This window comes from Macrobrachium nipponense, chromosome 15 (genome assembly GCF_015104395.2).
Source record: "Macrobrachium nipponense isolate FS-2020 chromosome 15, ASM1510439v2, whole genome shotgun sequence".
NCBI lineage: Eukaryota > Metazoa > Arthropoda > Malacostraca > Decapoda > Palaemonidae > Macrobrachium > Macrobrachium nipponense.
In genome coordinates this window covers 35,348,339-35,374,856 of record NC_087208.1, presented here as the reverse complement: position 1 = coordinate 35,374,856, position 26,518 = coordinate 35,348,339, and the positions used below count along the sequence as shown (strand labels likewise).

The following is a 26,518-nucleotide window of genomic DNA, read 5'->3' as shown; positions in this document are numbered from 1 at the left end:
GTAACTCATGTAATGACCTGTATTGTATTGCTCCATAATTATATCCGAGTATTGGAAAGCCTTACTTCTCTACTCCTGTATTTAGGGAAGGACAAGAGTGGACCTTAATACTCTCTGTACATAGATAGTATACCTGGGCATAAAAAACTATTAGCATAGAATACAATATAGAATTTAGGCCAAATGCCAAACGCTGCGACCTATGAGGTCAATCGGCGCTGAAACGGAAACCGACTGTAATAAGAAGGTTTGAAAAGTGTAACAGGAGGAAAACCTCGCAGTTGCACTATGACATAATTGTTAGGAGAGGGTGGGGAGTAAGATGAAGAAAAGAGGAGATGAAAGGAGGTACAGTAAAAAGGAATGAAAGGGGTTGCCAGCTAGGGGTAGAAGGGTCGCAGCAATGAAACTTAAGTAATCCCTACACTGCGCTGACTATTACTCTCATGCGGTTTGTCATGTATCACAAATTCACAATTTTAATATCCGAAGTGGATTTTTTTTTTTTTTTTTTTTTTTTTTTTTTTTTTTTTTTTTTTTTTTTTTTTTTTTAAGCAGCGGGACAGTCTCGTGGTCGCATTAGGTAAAGCTTCGACTTAATTGACAAGCAGTAACCAGGCTTCCCGCCCCCTCACCTCCTAATCAGTATCAGATCGACGTTAGGCTCATCATTCAACCTGTTCAAGATGTCCTTGAATAACCTTGTTTTATCTATAGACCTCGATGTCTGGTCAGAGTGAAATTTACTAGATAAGCAGAACACACTTCTCTACGTCGAAAATAGCGTAAACAGACTACCAAAATATAATGTATTTAAATAAAAAATTTACTAGATAAGCAGAACACACTTCTCTACGTCGAAAAGAGCGTAAACAGACTACCAAAATATAATGTATTTAAATCAGGTTTCACTAATCTCAGCAAATTGACTGTTCGTAATATTCTTCCCTGATTAAGAGTAGGTACCCAGTGGTATTAATATATTCTATCCTACCTTAAATTCTTCATTCCATTACTGCACGCAAATGGGACATTCATTATTCATTGACTGCTTATAGAATCTACTCTAATGAAAAGTGAATATGCAAATAATCATCCCCAAAAATATCAGTACGTCACTTTAAAGTTATCTGTCCATATTCAATAAGGTAACTAATATTCCGTTTTCATTTTTCTCATACGAATTTATCTTAACCTTTCCACGGCACTAGAAATAGGACCAAAAATGGGTTGCACTTTCTCTAGCACGATCTAATGCTGCTAAATATTCTTCTTTACTACGAATCTTAAATCTTCTTTGGCGAAGACATTAGGGGTCATTTTTCAAAATGAGTGATCGTTAACACAGTCCGGAACCAAATAAGTTCTTGCGCGAAAAACAAGGTACGGAGCACAACGTAGTGTCTTGAAAGCATTCCAGTTTTGCAGGCGAAATGCACTTGCTCAGAAACTATTCTGAAAAGGAATCGTGACATAAATAGGTACCAGACGTTTCAAGTTTTTTTCGGTAATTGTTGGTGATGAAGTTATTATACATCAAAATAACGCGTCTACCAAACATTATGACGTCAAACTGGTGCGACTTTGGACGTGACTACTGGTAAAGACTGAGACGAGACAACTGAAACTTCAACAAAGATTCCGATTTTCAGGCTCCAAGCACCTTCCTCCCCCCGCCCCCCACCACCCCAAATGGTAGCCATACTCTAAATATCATGCATTTAATACTAGAGAAGTGCGGTAGTCTTAAATAACACAGTCAAAAGGTACAAAGAGTATTACATCCACATTGACTTCATACTATAAACAGGACTGCCATTTCGAAGAGAAATCTGAGTGTCAAATTTAAATGTGAAACGAAGTAACAGGTATTCCATTCCGTCTCTCTCTCTCTCTCTCTCTTTATCCTCTAGCGTGTTTGCACTAGAAAATGGCGCTTTCATCGTTTATTCTTCTTCCCCAGAGGCCGATGGTAGCGTGAAGGTACGAGTTTCATGTCAAACCTTTCACTGTAAAAATTTCTTCCATGACAAGTTATTGGTCCTCTCTCTCTCTCTCTCTCTCTCTCTCTCTCTCTCTCTCTCTCTCTCTCTCTCTCTCTCTCTCAAACTGTTTATTAGGAAACTGTTTAGGGGAAAATTTACTTGTTCAAACAAAGACTCTTATAGCCAGACCGATACACTGACTACTAAGCTGAATAATTTAAGCCTATATATATATATATATATATATATATATATATATATATATATATATAATATATATATATATATAAGGAAATGACAAAATAAATATACGAGAAATTATGGATAAAAATAATTAAATGAATAAATAAGGAAAGGAAAGTGTGACTGATTGTACCTTGAAACTAAGAAATTCAAACAAAAGATTATGCAGACCCATTATTATAATTATTATTATCAAAATAGTTTTACCAGACCACTTTGTCAGCTCTCACAGGGCTGGCCCATGCAGACCCCATGGTACAGAGGCTATATGAAAGCGCAGTTTTTAAGAACATTAGTAACATGACCTAAGTCTTACGTAACACTGCAGAAAGTGACATCTGAGGTGACCCACAAATGCTACAAATAAATAGGCAAAACGCAATATAACAGGCTACGAAGCAACTTGATGCTCTACGAACCTTTCCTTACGAACCAGACGTCACAGCCACTGATAGAACTTCCCACAAATAAATTTCCTTTATTTCAGCTCGCATCACAGATCTCTCGTCCACAGGGAATCGAAGCGACCTAGTGTTCTTGTATTTTACCTTCCTAAAATCATACAGTACTTTTTTTGTTATACTGGATGAAGAGTTTGGCGCCTGAATACATAAACCGTGCCTCTCTGTTACTGTAATCCGTTTTATACAAGTCATCGGATATGTTTACATCGAAATAGAACTGTTGCCAAAGGGTTACACTTATTGTTATTACTATTATTCAGAAAATGAACCTTATTCACATGGAATAAGACTACAGGGGCCAGTGACTTAAAAGTTCAGGCTTCCAAAGAATACTGTATTCATTAGAAAGAAGTAGCAGAAGGTAACGAGAAATACAGAAAGAAGGGGTCACTTATAAAAAAACCCAGTATGAATTGACTAATTAATAAATATTCAAAAATATAGTACCGATATACAAGGAGAATGTATTAAGGTACTTAGTTGTAGCAGGTTGAAAAAGAGATGGTATGTAGAGGTAAGTTAGGGAAAAATCACATCGGACCAAAAATTACCATCGTCAAAGGTAAGTTCATTTGTGGTATGACAGGTGTAGACTGAGCATGTTCTGACCACTGACATATATCTGGCTTTTTCTGGTTATTTTCCCGTAACCTTTCTCCTCAAAACATCTCTTTCCAACCTGCTACAATTAAGTTATCATAATACAATTTTCCTTATATTTTAGTACTTGACTTTTTTTATATTTATTTATTCATTATTTTTTCTTTTTTGATAATTAACATCACTCTGTATTTCTCATTACCGTCTCTTACTTCTTGCTAATGAACACCATATTCTTTGGAAGCTGGTTCCAAATGAATAGGGTTCATTTAGGGATGATAATAATAATAATAATAATAATAATAATAATAATAATAATAATGATATTAAGTATAAACCTTTGATCTACAGTTCTATTTAGATAAAAACGTGTCCGATGGCTTGCCACATTGCCAAACATTTGAATTATTGTCTTCGTTATATTCTGTACCTTTACGACATCTAGAACCTCTTACCAACATTACCGTCTCTGTTTGTATTATACGAAGGCCAAGCACTGGGGCCTGTGAGGTTATTCAGTGCTGAAAGGTAAATTAAGAGCAAAAGGTTACAAAGGCGTAATAGGAAGAAAACCTCGCAGTTGCACTATGAAATCATTGTTAGAAATGGGTGGAAAGTAAGATGAAAGAAAGAATATGAAAGGAGGTACAGTTAAAGGAACGAAAGGGGGTTGCAGCTAGGGGCCGAACGGACGTTGCAAAGATAAGTAATGCCTACACCGCGCAGCGCGAGGTGCACTGATGGCGGCGCTACCCAATTACTGGAAGCCCTCGTTGGCTTCCAAGAATCATCGATCTAAATTAAGGCGAACGCCTAAGTACTGCATAAAAGTAAGCAAGAAAAAGGTAAAACAGACCAAGTCCGTGAGGATTATTAGGGAGGAGAAAAAACAAATTATCAGAATTTTCAGTAAACATCAAAAACAACTGGGAGATTCCAGCAGCGATCCCCGTTGCAAAAATCTCGGGCATATTCGGATTAGTTTTCTGGAATGAACTCTCAAGGGAGGCCTCTGCCCGAGGGCGGACAAGGCAGGCATTTATCGCATTCCGAGAACCAATACCGACGGCATTACAATTATTTAGTGTGTGTGAGAGAGAGAGAGAGAGAGAGAGAGAGAGAGAGAGAGAGAGAGAGAGAGAGAGAGAGAGAGAGAGAGAGAGAGAGAGAGAGGCTTACAGAAAGCCGTGTTCGTTGAGACCACAAGGCAATTTCTGACTACTGTTTCACACTTCCTTTACACTTAATTCTCCCACTGAGAGCATTTGATGTCGTCTCCTCCTCCTTCATTCAATTTCTGAGTTACACATTTTTCTCTCCTTTATCGGCATCCTCCATTCTCTCCAAATGTCCAAACAATCTCAAGTCTGTCTCATCGATCCTTTCACCTATACAAACATTTTACGATTATTTCCAAGTATCTCCTCCTTTTTTATCACACGTACAATTCTTCCAAAGATATATATATATATACACATGCACATAAATATTCTTCTCAGTAAGTTTAAACTTTTGTTTTTCATTCACATTCACCACCAGCCACACTTCACTTCCATGCAGGAGAGTTGGCACAAGAAACCTTTGTGCATTCCCATCTTGGCTTCTTCTCTTAATCTTCCTTGCTTGAGCTACTCTGTAATTTACCTCTTCTCTCATATTCTATCACCGGGAGTTATATTATAACTATTATATATATATATATATATATATATATAGTATATATAATATATATAACTATATATTATATATATATATATATATATATATATATAGATATATATATATATAGATATATATATATATATATGTAACTATTTTATATATAATATATATATATATATATATATTGTTATATATAGTTATATATATATATACATATATATATATATAGTTACATATATATTATATAACTATATATATATATATAGTATATATATATATATATATATATATATTGTCGTACAGCTGGAGGAAGGAATGAAGGGAGTCGACCTTTAAGCGCTTTCGTGTATTTTTCACACCTCCTCAGATTCAAATGATACAAATTTTCATTATTTGTTACAAAGACACCTCTGTGGCAGCAATACATAAACATAAAAACTATCGTACTACCATTTAAAAACTAACTGTCTAAAAATGTTGTTTACTCGTAGTTAATTCAGTTGGTACATACCGGGGCTGCTGTTGATCAAATCTATACGATTTTTCTTTATAATAAATGATTCGACAATATGCCGTTTTGTGATGTCTATACAGTGAAAGAGATCATGTTTTGCAAAGACATCACAAAACGAAATATTGTTTCGAATCATGTATAATAAAGAAAAATCGTGTAGATTTGATCAACCGCAGCTCCGGTATGTACAAGCTGGATAAAACAAACTACTTGTAAACATTTTTAGACAGTTAGTTTTTAAATGGTAGTACGATAGTTTTTATGTTTATGTATTGCTGCCACAGAGGTGTCCTTTGTAACAAATAATGAATTTTTGTATCATTTGACTCTGAGGAGGTGTGAAAAATACACGAAAGCGCTTAAAGGTCGACTCCTTTCATTCCTTCCTCCAGCTGTACGACAATATATATATATGTATATAATATATATATATATATATATATATATTATATATATATATATATATATATATATATAGACAATAAACAAAAGGAATCGACCACTTCTAATCCTTTACAATCCACTGCTCGAATTTCTGGGTTTCCAGTTAACCATCCTCTTGTTAATATTTTAAATCAGTTTCCTTTTCTTGGAGACACTTTCGAACCTTTTCACTTTTTTCTGGCGTTTCACTTCCTGATGCCCAATCAGTAGCATGCCATATGCCAAAAACAACCACTCGACATTCCATTTATGACGCTTCTCGTATCAACAACTTTACGCCAATAACTCATTTCTTTTCCACGACTTATATAATAAATAATTGACGTCTGAAATATTTGCACTTTCCATTCATGTTTTGTTTGAAATTAAACACTGCAATGATTAAAAATGACATCAGGCTTCTTTCAGTCACTCTGCGGTCACACTTGAACACGTTCACCAGAACGAGAATTTAGGATTTAGCTATCAAATGTGGCCTTCGTGATTTGTTAAAGCAGTCATAACAATAAGGATTTTCTAGGGCTGTTCTTCCTTTACCCAAGAACCTATCATTGATAGCTTACGCTGTTAAAAGAACTTATTTCTTCCCTGCAGCTGGCAATTGCTGGGTGGATTGATTAATCACCGACCAGGCATCTCAATTCCTGATATTGTTAGATTATAGAATAGAATATAGAATTTAGCCAAAGCCCAAGTGCTGGGGCCTATGAGGTCATTCAGCGCCGAAACGTAAATTTGTAGTAAAAAGGTTTTTCCAGGTGTAACAGGAGGAAAACCTCAAAGCAGTTGTACGATGAATCAATTGTTAGGAGAGGGTGGAAAGTAAGACGGAAGAGAGTGAATACGTACGGAGGTACTGTAACAGGAGTGAATGATAGGTGTTGCAGGTAGGAGCCGAAGGGACGCTGCAAAGAACATTGAGTAATGCCTACAGTGCACCGCACTATGGGGAGGAAAGGTTAAGGTTGTTTTCGTCTGCAGAACTCGCGGCCGTCGCTCTCAACTTCCAGAGCGATGCTGGAGGATCTTGTGATTTATTCCAGTTTAATATTTTTTTTCTATTTTTGACAGTTGGCCCATCAACGCGTGACAACTGAACGAAAGGATTACTCAACTCTCAGGTATTACAAATACTCCAGTTTTTTAAACTAAAATCAGAACAGGCATAAAATAACCGTATATAAATAGAGCAGGAATGACGATGTAACATCATAATACCATACAACAAAAACTGGCAGTGTGTTGAATACTATAAATAATAAAAAAAAGTAAGCAGTCCAAAAAAAAAAGATACTGTAAAAAACACGAAATTTAGTCTTTTTTTTTTATAAAGTAGCAGCTGACAGCAATAAAACGAAATAATCATATGCTACAAAATCATTAGTGCTGATTCGACGATACCAATTTTCCACAGTAACTGCACGTGAGAAAAACTGCACACTCCGATGTACGATAAGTGACGAGATAAACCATCAACAGATAGCAGAGATTGCATAACAACACAGCGAGTCTCAGGCAGCTATTAAAAAAATGAGTCGACGCAAAAACTAGATTCCTGTTCTGACAGTCTCTGAGGCATTATGTCTTGCGGAGATCGAAAGTATCTGGTGGTCCTGAGGTTCTTGGTTTTGGGGATATGTGTCGCGGTCGGTGTCACTTCCGAGTTGCCTGCGAGGTCTCCTAAGCCACATATCATCTTCATTCTTGCCGATGATTTAGGTAATTGTCATCACTTTTACAATGTTAAGCTTAAGTGGTCAGTTTAGGATGGTGGATGACCGTTTTCTAATGAGTCAGGAATTTCTGATAAGATTATTCAATACATAATATAATCAAAGAAAATTTAATGTTACTATTCAACTTCAGATGAGTAATAAGATTATCTAATGAATATTCAAAATATTTAATGAAAATATTTAATGGACATTAAAACTACGCGTTAAATAGTATTCGATTGCATAACATATAACCGTGAGCTTAGCAATTTGTAACAAAGGGAGAAATAAAAAAAAGTGTAAGGAATCCTGATGTTTTTTCACGAAATGTATCAATGACTGGTCCAAATTTGTGCCGCCAGGAAGTATATACTTCCTTAAAACTTGTAGGCAAACAGCTGGACCAAATTAGACAGGTAAGCCCATTGAATACTCTTATCATTATTATTGGTTGCAAACCACAATAATATAGCATGTGAGTAAATGGTCTTTAATGGATATTAAAAGCTTTCGAACCTTGTACTAGGTTCATCTTGACTGAAGATGAACCTAGTACAAGGTTCGAAAGCTTTTAATATCCATTAAAGACCATATACTCACATGCTATATTATTTTGGACCTGCAACTATTGTCATCATTTTCGACACGGAAAATTGTGCCCATTATTCTTAATATTATTATTATCATTATTATTATTATTCAGAAGATGAACCCTATTCCTATGGAACAAGCCCACAGGGGACATTGACTTGACATTGAAGCTTCCAAAGAATATTATGGTGTTTATTCAAAAGACGTGACAGATGATGATGGGAAATGCAAAAAGAGATCAATTATTAGAAAAAAAAGAAAAATTAACAAATCAATAATTAAAAATGTAAGTAAAATATTGAAATAAATGTTGAATTGTATCAGAGTAGTAATGTATTGCATCTTCGCTTGAAGTTCCAGATGCACGACATCCTCTGAAGGGAGGCTGTTTCAGAGTCCAACGGTGTCAGGAGGAATAACGGACCTCTGGAACTGAGAAGTTGGACAGCTGTTGTTCATTGAATCTCTGCATTATAAACAACGATATCTGCCAATATTCATAAACTTACAAAGTTCAATTTTTTTTTAAAGGCTGGTATGATGTGTCGTGGCACAACCCGAAGGCTCTGACGCCCAATCTGCAAACCCTAGCCAAGGAGGGCATCGTCCTTGATCAGTCCTACGTCCAGCCATTATGCACCCCCACGCGATCGGCCCTTTTGACTGGGAGATATCCTTTCACTATTGGAAGGCAGGTGAGGATACACTATAGCAGATTCACATCAACCGTGCATCCCGATTGGCTGTTGATAAGCCAATGACAGGGCTGGTAACTCAGTCTCTCTCGAGCGTTCACATAGGCAGGTTGTATGTTCCATCTCTCCTGAAAGATGTATACCTCAGGAGAGATGGAACATGCATCCTGCCTATGTGAACTCTCGAGAGAGACTGAGAGTTTCCAGCCCCGTCATTGGCTTATCAACAGCCAATCAGGTGCGTCGTAAGGGACCGGCCTAGACATCAGATGCACGGTTGATGTGAATCTACTATAGAGATTAAGATTTGAATTGAATATAGAATTTTAGCCAAAGGCCCAAGCGCTGAGACCTAAGAGGTCGTTCAGCGCCACGAAAATTGACAATACAAAGTTTGAAAGGTGTCGCAGGATGGAGACCTCGCAGTTGCACTATGAATCAATTGTTAGGAGAATGTTGAGAGTAGGATGGAAGAAAGGGAATATGAAAGAAGGTACAGCAAAAGAAACAAAAAGGGTTACAGCTAGGGGCCGAAGGCATACTGCAAGGAACCTTAAGTAATGTCTAAGGTATACCGCACGAGGTGTGACTAGCGATCAAGAGGACTGCTTTGTACTTCCCTCGTTTCTCGGTCATAACAATATCTGGACACTTGTTTCACAAGAATGCGGGACAACACTATCAGGAATAAAACCTCAGCGCTCGAAAAGAATCTCCAGGATGGGCAATCACATATTCCAGATGCTATCTTTTGCCACAAAATCAAACCACTTGAAAAGAAAATTAATCAAAACCTGGTTCTCACACAGCGAATCTACGACTTCCACAGTCTTGTTTATTCACGTCAAAAGCGCACATTTTAACACAAAGTGAGGAGGCACTTGGCGAAGAATCCTTCAACATAAAAAAATCACAGCCACCATCCCTACCTCAAAGGTTCCTGAGGGATCTTCTAATGGACTTCTTCTTGTAATGGACTCCTGGAATTACAATACGTTCCTTTTTCATTCTAGTAAGTTTGTGTAGCACTGAGTAAATGAGTACAAACAGAATATTACCCCCTTACTCTGCAGTAGCAATGCCTTGTTTTTAGGAACAATTGTTCAAATTCGTCTAAATATGTTTATATTATTTCTAAGAACTTTAAACCGCTTATGCCTAATATCAGCAAACTCGTTACTAATTCATCTTCTGCTTTCAACAATAACGTTTAGTTTAGTATCTACTAAATATCATAGGATAACAAGAATGTGTAATCTTTAGGGAAAAAATAGCAGTCATTCGAATAATGAACAGTCAAATGAAAAGACCAGAAAAAATATCATAATCTTGTAACCGTGTATTGTACAACCAGCGCCCCCCAACAAACACAGCAAATAAATCAACAAAGCTAATGTACACAAATCTAACGCTGCGGAGTATATATAAAACTAAAGTCTAAAAATTAAATAATAAGCTTTATCAAAATCAAGTTCATTAAATAAATCCGATCAAATGTACGCAAGCTACCATGACAGCACTATCAACCTCGATTTCCTTTTCTCTTCAGCATGGAATCCTGGGCCCAAGGCAGCCAACAGGACTCACTTTGAATGCTACTCTTCTGCCAGAAGCATTGAAGGAAGCTGGATACTCTACGCACGCGGTTGGCAAGTGAGTTCGGTTTTGCTGACTCAGACAAGTGTGCATGTAGGCAGAGACCGGTGGGACGAGTGACTTAAGCCACCGCCATCTTGAGTCAATTCAAGATGGCGGTGCTTAAGCCCCTCCCACACGAGGGGCAAATGCACGGCGGGCAGACACTGTTACCAATTTTGCGAGTGGATGGCGATCACGCGTGTGGTCCAAGTCATAGGTTCGCCTGCCTGTGACTACTGCCTGCCTTGGAGTGTTTGATCTGGTAACATTGTTTAAAAGCGAGAGAATTACGGGCAAATCAGTGCCCGTCGTGTCTTTGCCCCTTCGTGTGGAAGAGGCTTTCGGAAGGTTTTCAAGCCTAGGTTGAGGGAAAAATCCTGATTTAGGAGTTCAGTCTTGCTGTCGAACTTTTCGTAGCTATGACTTCTTGGTGAAGTTGTACGGTTTTCTCCCAGGTCCACCACTAGATTCCTGTCATCCATCGCCATATTTTCTGGACCTCTCTAATCTGCTGTCCTGCAACTCCAACTCCCTGTTTTTCAGTCATAAGTGGTGAAAGGCCGTAAGTGCCCAGTGCTTGTTTTGCTTGTATGGTGTTTTCACGTTGCATGGAACCAGTAGTTATCAGCACGGGACTTCCGAGCCATGTCGAGAGTGAACTTCCATCACAAGAAATACACATCTCTCAAACCTCAGTGGAATGCCCGAAAATCGAATTCGCGGCCACCGAGGTGGCAGGCCAAGACCATACCGATCACGCCATCGAGCCGCTGCCCCAGAGTACTTGGCTGGACAACCTAAACTGTACAACACTAAATTAAACATTGTATTCTTAAAACAAAATGCAAAAACGCGTGATAAACGTACAAGCCACAACTGCACTTCCTCTTTGACTTCTATTTCCAGGTGGCATTTGGGATTCTGCCACTGGGCCTACACCCCTACCTACAGAGGATTCGACACATTTTTTGGTTATTACAATGGAGGCGAGGACCACTACTTTCACTCACTTGGAACGAAATGGAGAGGGACGATTGACGAAGGTGGGTCTCTCCTATGAAAAATGAAGGACACAATCGTAAAACACTTTGATATTAGATATGACATTAGTTCTTTTCACCCATAAAATTCTGTTTCAAATAACTGTAGGTTTAAACAGAAAAAAAATTAGCGATAACTACACATCTTCGGCCTTTTCAGTATCTTAAAATTTGGAGCCTGGCATCCTCAGTTCTTTATAGGCAAGTAAAAATTCATAAGTAAAAATCAGCAAATCTTGGAAGAACCATCCCACGGATCCGCCAGTCTGTGTCTAAGATGCTGGGTACATTCTTTACATATTAAATGTACTAAAAAGAGCAGCTTCAGATTTATATGGACATATCCCTACCTCTCCAGAGTAGTGTTCCTATGAATAAGAGGCCTTTAGTCTTGATAAATTTAGATCTTACTGCAACTGGATTCATTACGCCTCTATCCCAAAACAGTCACTTGAGAGTTGTTTTCCCGACATTACATTGGGCATTGCACTAGAACGCTTTTTGACTGCTATCCCCAAGGACTTGCATAGCCGTGTAGTGCATCGAACGCTTCGCATTTTTGCCGTAAAAATCGCAAAAAGGGATTAAACAAGTTTCACGAGACTCTTGCCTACCATTTCAGAATACAGAACTTCCTGAAAGATTTTGCACCACTTAATCACGAAAGCTCTCCCCGCCCCCCCCCCACCTCTTCCTTGTATGTCCAAGCCTCATTCAACAGTCACATCCATACTAGTCATTTCAAAAAAAAAAAAAAAAAAAAAAAAAAAAAAGAAAAAAAAAAAAAAAAAAAAAAAAAAAAAGTATTGACAAAAAATAGAATTAAATGCTTCAGTCATCTTACGAACCTAAGTAATTTAACTTAAATGGTTATAATTGTAGGTTCAAAACCTTCCGAACGCGATTACCAATAAATACAGAATTAAGGTAGCTATAGTTTAATTGGAAATATTGATTTGCTTGAAACGAATGCAACTACAGCACCAATATGCAGTAAATATGCCTCGCTGTCAAACTGCTCAGTTCCATTTATTTTTCTTAATAAGTTGCACCTCTTCTTTCTGTATTTCCCTTTACTTCCTCTTACTTCTTCCTAATGAAGACCATAATCTTTGAATTTCAAATCAATGACCCTTGTGGGCTTGTTCCAAATGAATAGGGTTCTTCTACTGAATATATAATAAATAAATAATAATAGTAAGTTCAAGAACCTAAAATGGACGCAAACAGAGATTCGCTCTCATTCTGAATACCACATAAAAACTGTTTTTCAAAGTTATGTAGAAATAAATGGATTGGCCATATATTTTAAATATTGAAATAACCATAGAAACAAAGTCATCAGAACTGTCGAAGTATCCTCGTGCACAACGACAATATTAAACAAACTATAATGGAACCTACTCCACGATCAATACCACGCAATAAAACCATCCGAACTTAATATGGAAATGAGAAACAGTATATGTGCACTGAAATAATTTCAGGTCTTGCAAAGACAAAATCTAATAATGTAGAAACATGTTTTTAAACTGGTGTGATGCCAGAGTACTAATGATTAAATCTTCGGTTCTCAAATCCAGCTATGCTAAAAACAGGAAGTCGTTTTGGGCAATATATCCCTGATTATTATTATTAATATATTATATTCAGTAGATGAAACCTATTCATATGGAACAAGCTCACAGGAGCCGTTGACTTGAAATTCAAGCATCCAAAGAATAAGGTGTTCAATAGGTAAAAGTAAGAGGAAGTAAAGGAAAATACAGAAAGCAGAGATCCCACTCATTAAAACAGAAAAAATAATTTAGTAAATGGGTAAATAGATAAAGATGTATCTAAATGCAAGAAGAATGGTATTAGCGTAGTAATGCATTACATTTTCGCTGAACTTCTGAAGTTCCAACTGCACGACATCCTCTAAGAGGAAGTTCCACAGGAGAGGAATCATTTTTGAAAATTTATATTTTTCTGGCTTACGCAAAAAGCAGTGACACATCCGACTCTAAAGACGGGCTTGGGCTATGAACGAACTTTTTCCCTTCCCCCATGAACTGTTTGTGTACACTTACGTTCTTGGCTATGTAACAAGTCAGATCCAAAACTAACAACTATTGTTCCAACTTTAGATATGTGGCTGACTCAATCAAAAGATTACATTTTGTATCAAAATTCACGCATTACACTAAGACCAAGTCTATAACAGCATTGCGACTGCAGCGCTATCACTGATTTTTCTGTAAGAGAAAAGTATAACAGGAAGTTTGTGATCTTCTCTTTTAAATAATAAACTTTAAATAATAAACTTTACTGAATTAAAACAGAGTAAAACTTTACTTAGAGAGAATTCAAATCTGCAAAGACTCTGAACAGGGGTAATAGAGAGCAAGTTTAAGAATCACTTCACTAAATAGAGTGACATTCTTTATCTAAACTTACATTTTTAGGTCATAGCAACTTATTAACTCCTATAATACATAATTCATTGTTTCAGACGAGCAAGCCTACGGCTACGACTTCCGGAATAACATAGACGTGGACTTGAGTGTTAATGGAACGTACGATACGGTAAGCAGTTTTATCTTACTCTTATGGTTTAATAGATCAGTTACAAGTACTATATATACATAAAATCGTAACTCGACACAAGGCCTACAGAAGGACAGCCAGATGCCTGTGTACGTATGTCTAGCCAAAGCTCGAGAATGAAATAAAAAATAAAAATGACATTAAAAATATAAATTCCCCCCAAAACTATGAAGACGAGAGACCAGTCCTATGGAACATTACAAGGTTGTCAAGTAGGGATAACAGAATCTGAGAAAAGTCAACAACCAAATGACTATGGCAAAAGCAGATTATCCAAGTAATCCAAGGACACCTATTGTCCCCAACACTTAGTGGGGGGTATGGTAGCTTGGAATGTTACCCAAGAGTAGAGTCTACTTAAGAGTAGGGTCTACTGCTCAGCACAGCATTTGCAAGAAAATCAAGTAAAAAATGAGCCGGAGTTTCTTCGGCGCAAAGGTTTTCCGTACAGCGTGTAATCAAGCAACGAAAATAGTTATATTTTTCGTTGGACTGTATAATGTGTACGAGCTGCGGCCTATTAAACTTTAACCTACGCCCGATGGTGGTTTGTCCTATACTGTTGCCAGCGCACGGTCAAGGCTAATTTTAACCCATAAAATAAAAACAGAGGTTGCATGGCTACAATTTGGTATGTTTGATAACTGGAGGTTGGATTATCAACATATCAATTTGCAGCCCTCTACCAGCCTCTAGCTTCTAAGCTCCAAGGGCTGACAGAAAACCTGTGGACGGACAGACAAGACCGGCACAATAGCTTTCTTTTACTGAACACTAAGAGGCGGCAGGGGGATGGATGCACAATATACCTTATTACAGATTAGATTCTAAAGATATCGAGAGCTTCGTCGTTGACCAATGAACGCAAATCATCAAAAGCAGAGACTTTAAACCATACATTAAACAGCTCAAACTGTGCATCACCTCTAGAATCTGTCATCCTTGGAAATAAATTAATAAAAAGTAGCTCTAAATTGTCAGTAAACCACTTTTCTGATAAAAGTGAGCTTGCGACTTCATTCTGTGCATATTTAAACAGTTTTTGTTTTTATCACTGACCAAGGGAGACTGCCACACAAATTTTGACAGTGTTATGAACCGCTGTTGGTTCTACAGATTTTGACATGTTATGAACCACTGTTGGTTCCACAGGTTCTTAATACTTTAAGGACAGACTGCAATATCTGTCAAAAATTGAGGTAGACAAAGGAGGAAGGAATTAAAACGATAAAGGTGGCCTTAGTATTAGTTTACATTATGTACATTTCTACAAATAAGTTAGTAACACACTTATGATAAAAGTCTGTACAAAAAAAAAAAATAGATAAATAAATCATACATCATACTAGTCCCAAACATAACCATCATCAAAAACTCTCCATAGAATGAGATCTTTGTCTCTGTAAAATACCCACGTCTTAAACTCAGGAGACTTTAAGACAGAACAAGCTGTCAACCGGGACGGGACGATGCCCGCCATACGAGTAAGATAAAGAGACCCATCCAATCAAGACGGCTACAAGCTGCCCTACAGGAACCTACAGAAACAATTCCACCAATCAGATGTACACAGTCGTAGCTGCCCTACAGGAACCTACAGAAACAATTCCACCAATCAGATTTACATAAGAAGTCGTTGACGAAACCATTCGCTGCTAAACCAGGAGCAAACCCACAAACCAGGACGGGGTTATCCGCCAACATGAAGAGGTCGTGTCATGAATGATTTATGCCGTCTCCCACCTTCAGGTGAGCGCACCTGAAGCTGCTCCAAAAATGACTCCAAAGCTGCCGAGTTACTGACTCTTCGCTGATCTGTTACTGACTGATGACGTCGGAGACTCGGACGGAGTTCGTCCGGCAGACGTCAACTCTCTCTCTCTCTCTCTCTCTCTCTCACACACACACACACACGCACAAAACACCTCTGGGTAGTAAGGAGCAACAGGGAAACAATTGCCAAACGATTGTATAAAAAAAAAAAAAAAAAAAAAAACCGTTAAACCTTACAACATGTAAGAAACAAAAAATAATTTGACATGAAATGTGTCGAAATTATCTTACTAGATATTACATTTTAAAGTTATATTATAGCCGATTTAAAGGCACAGCCGTATTTGGAAATAGATAACCCGTATTATCGTTTCAGTGAGGGCTAAAAATATGATGGCTTTTAATGACTATATCATGGCATTTTATATAAAACTGATAGGATAAAATATAACGCAATACAATACAAATTGTAAAAAAATACTATTATTATCTTCTTCTGGAAAAAAGTTCAAAAACTATTGTTTATCATCTGGGAAAAAGTTGAGAATGACTCCTCATATTTCTGCTCAATTTTAAAAACTTTTATAGACACATCGGCCCAGGTAAAAAGCCTATGGTCATACAAACGACATCAAACACTAATTCCAGTGCTGTGCCCAACAATTTTTCTCAAAGGAGGCTGCTTACAAGTAACTTTGTGCTCAATTTGTTCTTAGCCATGACAAATGAGGCCTCAAAGGTTTTATACTCCCGAACAGACGTAATTCTGCATTTCTGTTCTTCACTTTTTCGCATTTAAGCATTCTATCATAAGGCAGCTTACCTGGCAAGCTAATGGTTTATTGTTTCGCTCAATTACATTGCTGAACTAGTAATGAAAAAATTAATGTGGCTTTCCATCAACCATTGAAACATGGTTTTTCAATCTTACAGGATGCATATTCTTCTCACATCGAGGATCTCTTGTCCACAAGGAATCCCGAAGATCCAATGTTCCTGTACTTCGCCCTTCAGAGTATTCACACACCTTTGCAAGTTCCAGAAGATTACACGAAGCCTTTCAAGTACATAGGAGATATGGAAAGGGAAACTGTATTGGGTAATAGATTATTACGTTCTTGTTCTCAGCAGTAGGCTTGATCTGACAAAAACCACAGAATAGTTCCTTGCAATGTTTTTTGTCATTAGGCAAACTACTATATTAGATGGCTGAAGTGGACTCTAAGAAACAATCCATTAATGGTGCTCTGTTAAACTATGCAGGCATATTCCATCAAAGAATTTGGAGATTGTAAGGTAGGGGTGTTTTTCGAGCACACATCTTAGCACTCTTCCCGAATAACAATCAGAATATCGTCTTGTTTAGTTACTTGTAATGATCCGTAATTTTTTATATGGTGAGATGTCTGGCATACTTCCACAGATTTCTAAATTAATGATTAAGAATCTGAATTCTTTAATGGAGATTTGGTCAGGATTCTGACGCACAATTAGCCACATGACCCAGTTCTTGAAATTTAATTTATAGGAATGTCAGGCTAAATTATCATTTGGCTTATAAAGTGAGATTTCAACGGAACAATCAAGGTATGGGAGACCTTGCTATAGCACTGCACTCAACAAAACTACTCAGTTTTCATTTTTCAACCCCATGCTGACAATACTTGCCAGAGAAGCTTGTGAAATGGATAGAATGACCACAGCTGGTAACATACATGACCATGCTCACTCATAGGCTTTGCTGTCAAAACTGGAGAGGAAGACACTGAAGCTCTGAAGGCAGCAATAAAGTCTCAATCTATTTCTCAATGGTAAACTTGTGAACCTGGTGATAGCCCAGAAAATACCGAAGAATATGGACAAAGATCTGCTTCTACAGTATGAAATTAGTACACATCTACTGGAAGCATTTGCCGCACACCATACCACCACTACAACAATCGATGTTCGAATTCCTATACAGAAATTGTGGTTGAAAGTTAGGAAATAAATAAGAAAATACTTCAAAATTATTGTAAAAGACATGACTGCTAAGCTTCAGGAAGATCACAAGTCAAAACTCATTTCTGATGGAAATGTTACACAAACTGAACAAAAGTAAGCTGTTGAACATACTAGGAAATGTCCCACACGTTTCTGTGTCGAAAATGGCAGTCCAAGATGTGACACTGAAAACTCTGTGGGAGTAAACAAGTCTGAAGATGACACTAATTGATGTTGGAAAATATACCAACACGCTTTGCCAGAGTACCATCTTGTTTTCATTGAGCATTATGGTCTGCTTGAGCCATCTAATAGTGTGGTTTGTCTGACCCCAAACACACCACGAGACTTAGCAGGCTGCTGGAGTATCAGTCAAGATAAAAAATGAAAAAAAGAGGCTCCTGATTCTCTGGTGTAAAGTGCTAAACATTGGCTGTACATACTTCTTTGCGCTGAAGACTTTTTTTTCTATAAGAAACACTTATTCCAGCTATGTCGTGGGCAATGGACGATGCCGTAGGTAGAGTAGTAAATGCACTGAAGGCGACGGGTCACTACGACAACTCCATCATCATCTTCAGTTCAGACGTGAGTTTCAAAAACAGTTAATCCCATTATAGCCTAAACTTGTATGCGTTTTCATAAATGTTCAACTTTCAGTCTGTAATTCTCCTCATCCACAAAGGTAATAAAAAACTTTGCCGCATTCCTTTTTATAATATAAATTGATTGCTGAAAAAATCGTAAATAACAATTTGATGTATTTCAAAGAATGGAGGTCACCAATCAGGTGCCAACAACTGGCCTCTTCGTGGAGCGAAGGGCAGCCTTTGGGAAGGAGGCACCCGTGCCCCAGGGTTCATCCACTCTCCTCTCCTGCCAAAGACCGGTTTCGTCTCAGATTCGTAAGTCTATAACAATTACAATAGCCACCATAATTGCATAGTCACAGGGACATACTACAACATACTTGGTAACATTATCAGTTAATCCAAAGGATTTGTAAGAACAGATATTTTTTCAGCATCAAAATTAACCTCAGAGAATGCTAACGTTCATCTTCTCGGTAGGCTTGTGCATGTCACCGACTGGTATGCAACTCTAGTTGGTTTGGCAGGAGGTAAAGTCCCTGAAAACACGGATGGGTTTGACCAGTGGGAGGCTCTCACGTCAGGATCACCACCTCCTCGGACATCGTTCATTTACAACATTGATAATTCGCTCGGTCCAGATAATACGACTCAGCTCAAGGCTGCTCTCAGGTAACTGAAATTTGTGAACATGCAAAGTGAGACTAGGGTTTGTGAAGTATTTGATTTCCCTCCCACGGTTAACCACTTTTCTCTCATAATATTGTGTAGTACAGAACACTTCCAATAAAACCAAATGCATTCAGTTTACCACCTACAGAGGAGAGGAAAACACAAGACAAGGAGACAGATCATCTGGTACTCATTTCCTAGAAAACAGTAAATTACACATGTTCTTGCCATTTTTACCGAAGAGCAAGTTCAGAAGCAGACTCTACCTAGATACATTTCATGAAGAGCAAAATGAGAAATTTACAGTCCTCTAGCCTCAGTATTTTTTTTTTAAATCTGGGGGCGGGCAGAAAGCTAAAAACGGCAGTGCACTTTAAATGTCATAAAGTGATTTTCATTCATTTTGAATTGAGCCACCATTGTTCATGAGTGACTGAGCTCCTCACTGTTCCAGTTCATGTCATGAATTGCCAAGTGAAGAGTTTTCCCTTTTGAGTCTTTTCGTTTCAACTGGATCCTGGAATTAGATTCAAGGACAACTTGTCACTGAGTAAACAAGATCTCGATGTGCCTGTCATTTCCAGTAGCTTCCATTTACCATCTCAGAAGTAAACTGATGATAAAAGTAACATCCAATCACCTTTTCTTCAGGAAAGGAGACTACAAGATGATAGTAGGAGACCCAGGAGATGGTTCCTGGACACTTCCGCCAGAAGGGTTCGACACAGAAGATATCCTTGATGGTTATAACACTCTAGATGATAATCCTTCCTTAGTAGGGATTCGGCTCTTTAACGTCATAGGTATGGAGAGAGAAACCTACTTGTCTGATAACTACCACAAAGTGTAATTGTTACCACATACAAAAATTTTTATACTTAATGGATGTATATTCGCATATAAACATGAGTCGGAGTTTTTGGAAACTTACAGAATATGATTTGCAAGACTCTTTTAACTAATTCAGATGATTATGACCGACGACCTTGGCAATTTGGGAAGACGTAAGCGAAGATGCATTGCATTACTACCCTACAGGAATTCTCCTTGTATTCTAATAATTTATTGACATTTTGACCTATTTATCAATTAGTTATCTTTTCTAATAACTGATCTCTCCTTCCTGTATTTCCAATTACCTTCCGTTACTTGTTTCTAACGAACACCATATTCTTTGGAAGATTGAATTTCAAGTCAATGGTCCCTTGTGGCTGGTTTTATATGAATGGAGTTCATCTTCTGAATAATGACAATAATAATAACAAACTTCGTATTAGCACTTATGCACGTTCTATTTGATGCCACATTATTTGTCCATTCTGGACCCTTCTACCGTTCAGTGGTTCTCAGAGCGAGAGTTACAAGGAGGTACAAGGATTAGGATGTCTCAAAGACTTGTTAGTCCATCCGAGGAGACATCGTGTGCTCCCTTATCTCTATGAGCAGGTTTTACTGTTCATTCACAGTGTCCTAATAATTTTGTCTAGGTTTCTTTTAAACTCTTCCAGTGTTGCTGAGAGAGAGAGAGAGAGAGAGAGAGAGAGAGAGAAGAGAGAGACCTTACCTTACCTTACCAGACCTTACATTTCGTCGGCGGGTTGCCCCAGGTCCCTCAGTGTGAGGCGCCTCTAATGTCTACCAGAGAGTTGCTAGTACATCTTCCGGTATATTTTGCATCTTCCAATCTTGGATGGTCTGGGATGCAGTTTAGATATTTGTCGAGCTTATTCTTAAACACATCTACGCTCACTCCTGATATATTCCTCAGATGAGCTGGCAACGCATTGAATAGACGCTGCATTATCGATGCTGGTGCGTAGTGGATTAATGTTCTGTGTGCTTTCCTTATTTTTTCCTGGTATAGTTTTGGGCACTATTAATCTACCTCTGCTTGCTCTTTTCTGATATTTTTAGTTCCATGATATTTTCTGTTATTCCTTCTATCTGTTTCCATGCCTGAATTATCATGTAGCGTTCTCTTCTCCTTTCTAGACTATATAATTTTAAGGATTGTAGTCTTTCCCAGTAGTCTAGGTCCTTAACTTCTTCTATTCTAGCTGTAAAGGACCTTTGTACACTCTCTATTTGTGCAATATCCTTTTGATAGTGTGGGTACCTATCATATTGCAATATTCAAGTGGACTACGAACATATGTTTATAAAGCATAATCATGTGTTCAGCTTTTCTTGTTTTGAAGTGCCGTAACAACATTCCCATTTTTGCTTTACATTTGCCAACAGAATGGCTATTTGATCATTCCATAACATGTTCCTATTCATCATCACACCAAGGTCTTTAACTGCTTCCTTATTTGTGATTGTCTCATTATTAGGTCCCCTATATGCATATAGCTTTCCTTCTCTGTCTCCATAATTTATTGATTCAAATTTATCAGAGTTAAATACCATCCTATTTACCTCTGCCCAATCATATACTTTGTTAAGGTCTCTTTGTAGAGCGTTCCTATCTTCATCACAAGTAATTTCTCTATTATTCTTGTGTCATCAGCGAAACTACTCACTACCGAATCCTTAACATTACTGTCTATGTCTTCAATCATAATAACAAACAGTATTGCAGCTAGCACCGTACCTTGTGGCAACACCGGATATTACCTTGTTTCATCCGATTCTCATCGTTTGCAATAACTATCTGTTTTCTGTTGTGTAAAAATTCTTTTAACCATCTTCCTACTTTATCTACGATATTGTGTTTTCTAATTTTCTTTGCTAATATATTATGGTCTACTTTGTCAAAAGCTTTTGCAAAGTCTAGATAAACCACATCTGTTTTCATTTCCGCTTTTCATATTTTTGAATATGTTCTAAAGGTGGACTAACAGTTGGGTTTGTGTACTTTTTCCGGGTACGAAACCATGTTGTCCTATATTAAACAAATTATTTTTTTATTACATGTTTCATAATATTTTTCTTCATTACCCTTTCATACACTTTCATAATATGTGATGTATAGACCACAGGCCTATAATTACGGCCTCTTAGTCTTGATCCACTTTTGAAAGTAGGGGTGATATATGCTAATTGTGCTCATCATAAATCTTGCCTGTATCTACACTTTGTCTTAATAATATTGCAAGTGGCTTTGCGATAGAATGAACTACTTTCTTTAACAAAATAGCAGGGACTCCATCCGGCCTGCAGCAGCTCCATTTTTAATTTCATTAATTGCCTGCACAATATCAGCTTCATTAATTTCTATGTCAGCTAAATATTCACTATTTTCGTCCCTTACTTCTATATCATTATCTTCATTATCTATTCAAGGGCGTTAATTCTCTCTTTATATCGTTCTGCCAGTATGTTGCAAAATTTCCTTTTTTCATTCGTTAATCTCCCTTCAATTCTCAGAGGGCCTATCTATTCTTCTTTTATTCATCTTCTTCGCATATGAGTATAATAGTTTGGGGTTTTGCTTGATATTTAATAGGGTTTTTTCTTCCAAGTCCCGTTTTTCATTTTCTTTTGATTGTATAATCTTTTGTTCTGCATTTTCTATCTTACTTTTTAGTTCTATAGCTTTCCATGCATTTTTTTCTTTTGCAAGACCTTTTCTCCACTTTCTGATTTTCTGGAACAAGATCCTTCTGTCTCTTGGTATGCATGAATGATGTTTACTTTTCTTCTTCGGTATATATTTATCCACTATTCTCCAATATTTTTATATAATATCTCCGTATTTACCCTTATGTCATCACTTACGAAATGTTATCCCAATCTTTTGATTTAATTCATTCATTAATTTCTGACCATTTTATTTTTTAATCTTTACGGTTTAGAAGTTGTATTTTTCCATATCCTTCCCACTTTTTCATTTCTTGCTTATCTCTATTTTCACTTGCTTTGGAATGAACTGTTAATTCTATGACATTATGATCTGAAATACTCGCATTATAAACTATTATTTCTTTAACATAATTCATCTCGTTCACAAATACTAGGTCTAAAGTATTTTCCTTTCTTGTTGGCAGGTGATTTATTTGTTGAATGTTGTATTCTAGTAGCATATCTAGTAGCTTTTCAAATTGCCTCTTATCTTCTGCACTACTATTACTCTCTTTTTTATATGTATAAGTACAACCACAGTCTCCTTTTCGTTCTTTCCATTCTACGAAAGGAAAGTTGAAGTCACCAGATAGGAGAATAGTCCAGTCCTTGTGATTTCTACATATATCATCCAATTTTTCAATTATTAAGTCAAACTCTTTAGTATTAGGAGGTCTATATATTACTATGTTCATCAATTTTTCAGATTCAAATTCTACGCTATTAGTTCACATTCTGAGTTACTAAATTTCTCATATATTTTTCCTTGTTTTTGTCTTTCCCATATATTGCGGTTCCCCCTTGATTCCTATTTTTTCTATCTGATCTATAAGATTGGAACCCTTTTATTTGATCATCATTCCCAGTCTCTTGGGAATACAGGTTTCACTTATATTCATTATATCTATTTTCTTTTCATTTTGGGTTAGTTCTTCTAAGTACTCTATTTTTCTTTTTGAGTTACTCGTAACTAAACCCATGCGCATTCATCACTATGATGGTTTGCGTGTTTTCTCCTTCATTTAATATTGGTAGTAATAAGGATTTTCCCATGTCTCTTTCCTGTTCTGGTATGTTGTTCTTTTTTTCATTTCCAGAAATTCTGACATTAAAAAATCCAACTTTTCCATAATATTTGATCTTCCTTCATCATAATTATTCATTTTGTGTCTGAATCTGCAATTTTCTTTCCTCCGTTTCTGCAATATCTTGCATAATAAATACAGTTATTATCTCTTGAGTAGAATTTCGGAGCTGATGCTTTGAAATTTTTTGCTGACACCTCTGCATATCTCCTTGGTGGTTTGCTTTTCTCTTTTACCTGATATTCTTGATTTCTCTCTTTATTTGTTTCTTTCTTATTTTGGTTTTTTATTACTTGGTTATTTATTTGATTATGATTCATGGCTACAGGGTGCATATATTTGCATTTTTTGTCGAACTTACATCCTTTTCCTTCTTTTAGGTTTTTACATATTTTTGGATGCAGATCTCTGCAATCATCCCCATAGCCATCTAAGTATGCACATTTACCATATATTTCATAGTTTTGACTACCTTAGGATGTTTGTAGTAACATCTTTCTCCAAATCTGCAATTCCCTCTTTTCAAAAGGTTGCAGATTTTGTCTTTCTTGTCTATTTTTTTCCTCTTTCCCGTCATTGTGTAGATCTGGGTTAGAGCCTCTTCGGGATTTGCTTTTCTGTTGTCATATCGTAATTTATTTCTTCGTAGGTATGCTGCTTTATTGCCTCATATGTAGTATCAATGAGTATCTCTGCATCCATACTTTTATCTTGTTCTTTGTTTTCCTTATTTTTTTTCTGTCATTTCATTTTTGTTTACTTCTCTTCCGTTTTCCTCTTCTTCTTTTTCTTCTTCTTCTTCCTCTTCCTCATCTTCTTCATCCTCAACTATTTGTACATTCAATCTTGATTTAATAACATTGTCTATCCATGATAGACATGTTGAACAAAAAATTCTTGTATCTTTTCTCAAATCTTGCATTACCTCAGCACACTGTGGATGGGTCGGAATGTTGCATGCAGCACATTTTCTGATTAGGTTTTGTGGATTGACTATGCTATACCAAACCTTACACAGTTTGCATGCTTTTGGCATTCTTTTTCCTAATGCATCAATTAGGATATTCACAAGATTCACCTTATTCATTTTCTTTGTCGGAATATGTTGGTTTATGTATATTTTCTTTATGAGTCTCTTGACCACTTGGATTTTATTTGGAACTTCTTCAATTATTTTCAAGATGTTTTCATTAGATTTGTTCCAGTTTGAAGGATTATATCCTTCTAATATATCTATGAATGCTTTTGTATCTTTTTGGTTAGGACTGTTGCTGATTTCATAGATGAGAAATGCCAGTTCCCTTCCTGCTACCTCATCGTATTGCGAATCTGCCAAGCAAGCTAAATTACGCCACCTTTTCCCGCAGTTGGAACTTACTGCCATCTTGTTCTGATTTCAGTATTATCACTGTTAAACTAACTTAGAAGACGCTTTATCCTACTATTTTCACCACTAATCTTTATCACCGATAGTTCACGTACACTTCTAGATATTCTCAAATTCTAGTCGTATGTTAAACTTGTGATATCTGTTGATTAATCTGACTTCACGCGGGTACGTCTCACCAAGCAAGATGGCTACTACTAGAGAGAGATACAAGGAGTTACAAGGATTGGGATGTCTCAAAGACTTGTCAGTCCATACGAGAGACGTCGTGTGCTCACTTATCTCTTTTGTTTAGGTTTCTTTTAAACTCTTCCACACTGTTGCTAGAAGAGAGAGAGAGAGAGAGAGAGAGAGAGAGAGAGAGAGAGAGAGAGAGAGAAGTCAGTCTTGTATTACTATATTGATCATTTCCAAACAGACGACCCAGAGGAGAGAAGAAACATAGCCGAGCTGCACTATGACATCGTTGAAGATATGCTGGCAGACCTTCTGATCGAACTTCTTCCGACTCGTCCCTGCAGACTTACCACCAAACGACCCCAGCAGCAACCCGAAGTATTTCGGGGGCGCCTGGAGCCCCGGCTGGTGTCAAGTTTAAAGGGAAACCCGAGAACACTGCTTTTACTCACGTGAATATCGACTTTCCGAAATTTGCTAATCACTGATGGAAGAATTGGGGAGAAGAATGAGTCAGTAAATGTCGTAAAATCATGGGTTCTTTTGGATTTTCTTGTTTTGATTGGAGTGCTACTACCTATTTTACACGATCCCTTCCACACCCCCCCCCCCCCCCACCCCAGTTTCCTTGAGACCTGTGCTAAGAAGGGGTAATGGGTTACCCGTCCCTTTGGTTTATGCACCTTATACTCATAAAAAAAAAAAAAAAAAAAAAAAAAAAAAAAAAAAAAAAAAAAAAAAAAAAAAACAGTCAAATCAAGACAGGAAATTCAACGAATTTACGAAGAGATGGAAATTCTCCTTACAACTAGGAAAGAATTATGTATTGGTTTTGAGCATATATAGGGTTCCCAGTCTCTTTGGCCTCTGCATTGTGTTGGAAAAAAAAAAGTAATTAAACTTTTCGGAAAACCTAGAAACCAAGATGGAAAATTCAGCAAACTCTCCTAACAAAATTCTCTTCCTTACAACTAAAAAAGACCTATGGACGAGGTGAATGCTCCTTGTTTCAACTAGGACGTTATTATTCACGCAAGAGGTGAATGATCATTCTTACAAATGATTTACGAAACATGTGGATGCTCATCCATACAACTAAGAATTGGA

General features: G+C 37.1%; 1 protein-coding gene and 1 long non-coding RNA gene across 2 annotated transcripts in view; one reads left to right on the top strand and one right to left on the bottom strand.

Annotated features, from left to right (window-relative positions):
• Window positions 1-26,518, bottom strand: part of LOC135226796 (uncharacterized) — a 209,759-nt gene that overhangs the window by 101,972 nt on the left and 81,269 nt on the right. The gene's annotated exons all lie outside the window — the stretch shown is intronic.
• On the top strand, window positions 7,449-25,959 carry LOC135227089 (arylsulfatase B-like). Its single transcript, XM_064266940.1, has 11 exons — window positions 7,449-7,631; window positions 8,750-8,913; window positions 10,463-10,566; window positions 11,458-11,594; window positions 14,086-14,159; window positions 16,887-17,052; window positions 18,427-18,524; window positions 18,708-18,841; window positions 19,007-19,198; window positions 19,850-20,001; window positions 25,653-25,959. The coding sequence occupies exons 1-11, from the start codon at window positions 7,493-7,495 to the stop codon at window positions 25,865-25,867; spliced, it is 1,575 nt and encodes a 524-aa protein (XP_064123010.1). The 5' UTR covers window positions 7,449-7,492; the 3' UTR covers window positions 25,868-25,959.